The following is a 3992-nucleotide window of genomic DNA, read 5'->3' as shown; positions in this document are numbered from 1 at the left end:
GTGAGGGTGCTGAGGCGCTGGCACAGGGTGCCCAGAGAAGCTGTGGCTGCCCCATCCCTGGCAGTGTTCAAGGTCAGGTTGGACACAGGGGCTTGGAGCAACCTGCTCTAGTGGAAGGTGTCCCTGCCCATGGCAGGGGTTGGAGCCGGAGGAACTTTAAGCTCCCTCCCAACACAAACCAGGCTGGGGTTCTATGAACTGGCACAGTGGCACCAAGAGCTCCCCTTTCAAGCTCAGAATTGAGTCACTCAGCCCGTGGGCCACGCTGCCCAAGCGAAGGGATTATCAAAGGGCACAGGAGCAAAAAGGCTTAGTCACAGCTGTGTTTTTGCCAGAACTCCTGTCCTGTTTTCCATTTGGAAAGGCTATTTCCTAATGACAGACCGTGAACCTTAAGTCATAGGAAATTCCTTGGCTCTCCACCCCGCTTCCCAGGCTCCAGCTGGAAGGCGGCAGTGGACACGGTGCTAATATTAGCTCTGGTACCTTTCCTCCCTGTAACTCCTTTCACTTTTACCTGTCTTCAAACACTGCCTCTCTCCAGGCATTAGCTCAGCTGGAGTGTAGACTGGCCAGCATGAAACACGTACTCCTGGGGGAGGAAGCAGTGGGCTTGGACTGTGAAACCCAGCAATGTCAAACAGATAGAGCAGGTGGAAACTGCTCGCAGTGGAGATGGCCAGAGGACAGGCTCAGCTCCTCACTACTTGCAAGGAGTGGGGAGCTGACAGAATCTCCACCTCCAGACCCCAGCAGGAAGGTTGCTTGGTCGGGAATGGTTTGACTGGGAGGTAAAAGCATGTGCCTGCAGCAATTCAGGTTTGCAGAGTCACCCTTTGCTTCCCCCACCACTTTCTGTGAGCAGACACCACCAAGCTGGTCACCAGCAGCTCCTTCCAACCCTCCTGTCTACCTCTTGCTGCCTCAGGTCCCAGTGTCTGCGGACTGCTTGGACTCCTCAACATCTTGCACACAAGCTCCTCAGCCATCCTGATCACAGGGCACCATGGGACAGCAGTGCCAGCTTCCCCTTTCAAAGCTCCTGGGAAAGACCAACTCAATTTGCCCAGACCTGGTCAGATCCATGTGGTTCATGCCAAACAACACTGATTTCCACCTGCCTCAGGGCATCTGTGTGAGCGGGGCTGCAGGGTAAGGAGGGTTCTGGATGCTCACCTTGACACTGCAACTGTTGAAGGCAGAGAACGCATCAAAGCCTGGCACCCAGGAGATCACGATACCGTGGCCTGTTCTGTTGAGGACATCCACGCGGAGGGGTGCAGATGGTATTCCTGCAGGGAATCACGGAATCATGGAATTAACCAGGGTGGAAAAGCCCTTTCAGCTCATCCAGTCCAACCACTCCCAGCCCTGCCAAGGCCACCACTAACCCCCGGCACTGAGGCCTCATCTACACGGGCTGTGAACACTTGCAGGGACAGTGACTCCAGCCCTGCCCTGGGCAGCCTGTTCCAATGCCTGAGCACCCTCTGGGCAAGGAATTGTTCCTCAGCTCCAGCTAAACCTGCCCTGGGGCAGCTTGAGGCCGTTTCCTCTTGTGCCATCCCTTGTTCCTTGGGAGCAGAGACCAGCCCCCTCCTGGCTCCATCCTCCTGTCAGGCAGTTGCAGAGAGCGATCAGGTCCCCCCTGAGCCTTCTCTTCTCCACACTAACCCCCCCAGGTCCCTCAGCTGAGAGGAGACACGAGCAGTCAGCTGGAGGCCTGAGCACAACCACGGCACATCTGGCTTCCCCCGGCAGCTCCTGGGGCTCTCACTGCCTGTGTGTGAAGCCCAGGTCCTGGCTACAGCCACAGCAGCAGCTCCCATCAGTGCGCTGCGGGTGTTTCACACCACTGGGCAGGGAAGCAGAAAAAGGCACTTGCAGGACTATTCGGACTCTTTTGCCCATGTTCTATATTTATGAGCTGAAACAGCACCCTGGGTTGCTTGGAAGCAATGACATATTTTGGGGAACACCTTCCTCGCATTGCTGGAGTGGCCTCCATCAGGAATGTCAGGAATTTCCATCATTTCCTATGGAAAACTGTGCGCACGCCCTGGTTGTGAAGGAAGGAAAAGAGTGATACAGCCCTTCCGAAAGCAGCTCTGGGGCTGACAGTTCTGCTTTCAAATGTGCTCTTTGATGCTTCCTCCCACAGTGGTGATACTGGGATGAGGGGACCGCACTGGGTGACCACGCTACTGCATGCATCCCACTTGATGTTAAATAGAGGGTTAGAATGGGGGGCAATAAGTATGGGAGTCATACAAGCACCTCCTTCAGCTTGTGCAGAATGGGTGCTTGGGAGCGTGGAGACCAGGACAGCTCCTGCTTGGACTCACGTGCTCAGGGAAAGCCAGCATCACATTGTTGCTTACCTTTGATGTTGACCAGCCCTGGGCTAGATGCAGTCAGCCCTTTCCTGTTGTGAGCCTCACAGCTGAACAGTGTTGCTTCAGTGAGACCTGCAGAGGGAAAACATGGGCCTGTTCAGTGGACCTGACAAAAATCAGAGAATCCTGGAAGGGTTTGGGTTCCACCAGAGCAGGTTGCTCCAAGCCCCTGTGTCCAACCTGGCCTTGAACACTGCCAGGGATGGGGCAGCCACAGCTTCTCTGGGCACCCTGTGCCAGCGCCTCAGCACCCTCACAGGGAAGAGCTTCTGCCTCAGAGCTCATCTCAGTCTCCCCTCTGGCAGGTTCAAGCCATTCCCCTTGGCCTGTCCCTCCATCCCTTGTCCAAAGCCCCTCTCCAGGTTTCCTGGAGCCCCTTTAGGCACTGGAGCTGCTCTAAGGTGTCCCCTTCAGGAGCCTTCTCTTCTCCAGCTGCCCCAGCCCAGCTCTCTCAGCCTGGCTCCAGAGCAGAGCTGCTCCAGCCCTCGCAGCAGCTCCGGGGCCTCACTCCAGCAGCTCCATGTCCCAGAGCTGGATCAGGGCTGCAGGGGGGGTCTTCCCAGAGCCAGCAGAGGGGCAGGATCCCCTCCCTGAGCTACTGCTCACGCGCTGGGGGTGCACCCAGCACTCGGGTGCTGATCACACCAATTCACCTGCTGTCCCCTGCACCTTCCTCTCTTGCCCTGCTGCTGTATTATTTTCCAGCAACACAAAGGCCCTTTCATTTCTCACTGATCTCTCCCCTCTGTGGCACTTGTGCAGCAGCTGCCCGGGGGTGACCCAGGACCAGCTCAGCACCATCCCCAGTGCAGGCACACAGGCAGCACTGCGGCAGGACTGGCTTCATTGCACAACTCCTGAGTAAGCACTTGCTCCGTGTGTGCAAAAAGGGAAAGGCAGAAAGCAGAAGATCCCACCAGCACAGCTTGGACCAGACCACTCAATGTTCTTCCAAAATTGCTCAAATCTCCCAGCTGACAATGGGGAACAACTGGTTTTGGGGGCACTGGGAATACCCGAGTGTGGAGAGCTGCTTGTTTCCCCTGGGGTGCTGGCATGGCCTGTGGGAGGGGACCCTGGCAGGCAACAGTGCTCAGAGTGGTTGTCCCGTGCAAAGGACTTTGCTGGAGGTGCAGGGCTGTCCATTTGGGCACACTGGGGGTGCAGGGCTGTCCCTTTGGGCACACTGGGGGTGCTGGACATGGCCAGTGTTTGCCCACAGCAGCAGCAGTGGCTCACAGTGTGACAGGGCTCCTGGGCCAGGAGGGGACTCTGCAAATGACCCAACTTAGCCTGTGCCAGCCGGATGCAGGAACATCCAAGAGGAATGAGTCACTTCTTCCGGCTTTCACTGCCTTTTAAAGCCTGGCTTTGGCTGCCAGGACGAGTCGGTTACAGTCTGGTTGCTAATGAGACAGTGGCCTTCTCCTCATGAGCACATCCAGAAATCCTTCCTCTCTTCTGCCTCCTGAGCAAATCCATGATGGGCTTTTTGTTACACGAAGGACTTTCTCCCTGCGCTCCACCAGGCTGCATGGACACACGCCGTAGCGGCCATCCCAAGGGCTTCCCAAGGCATTAAGGGACGACCACCAC

General features: G+C 56.7%; 1 protein-coding gene across 1 annotated transcript in view; it reads right to left on the bottom strand.

Moving 5' to 3' along the window:
• The window catches only part of MERTK (MER proto-oncogene, tyrosine kinase), a gene marked incomplete at both ends in the record, with an annotated part of 16644 nt that overhangs the window by 11020 nt on the left and 1632 nt on the right, over positions 1–3992 (bottom strand). The window contains 2 exon segments of the mRNA XM_010011864.1: positions 1177–1292; positions 2382–2468. Of these exon segments, the coding sequence (XP_010010166.1) occupies positions 1177–1292; positions 2382–2468 (203 nt within the window).

Source organism: Nestor notabilis, unplaced genomic scaffold, assembly GCF_000696875.1.
Source record: "Nestor notabilis isolate BGI_N333 unplaced genomic scaffold, ASM69687v1 scaffold25393, whole genome shotgun sequence".
Taxonomy (NCBI): Eukaryota; Metazoa; Chordata; class Aves; order Psittaciformes; family Psittacidae; genus Nestor; species Nestor notabilis.
This window is presented reverse-complemented; position numbering and strand designations above follow the sequence as displayed.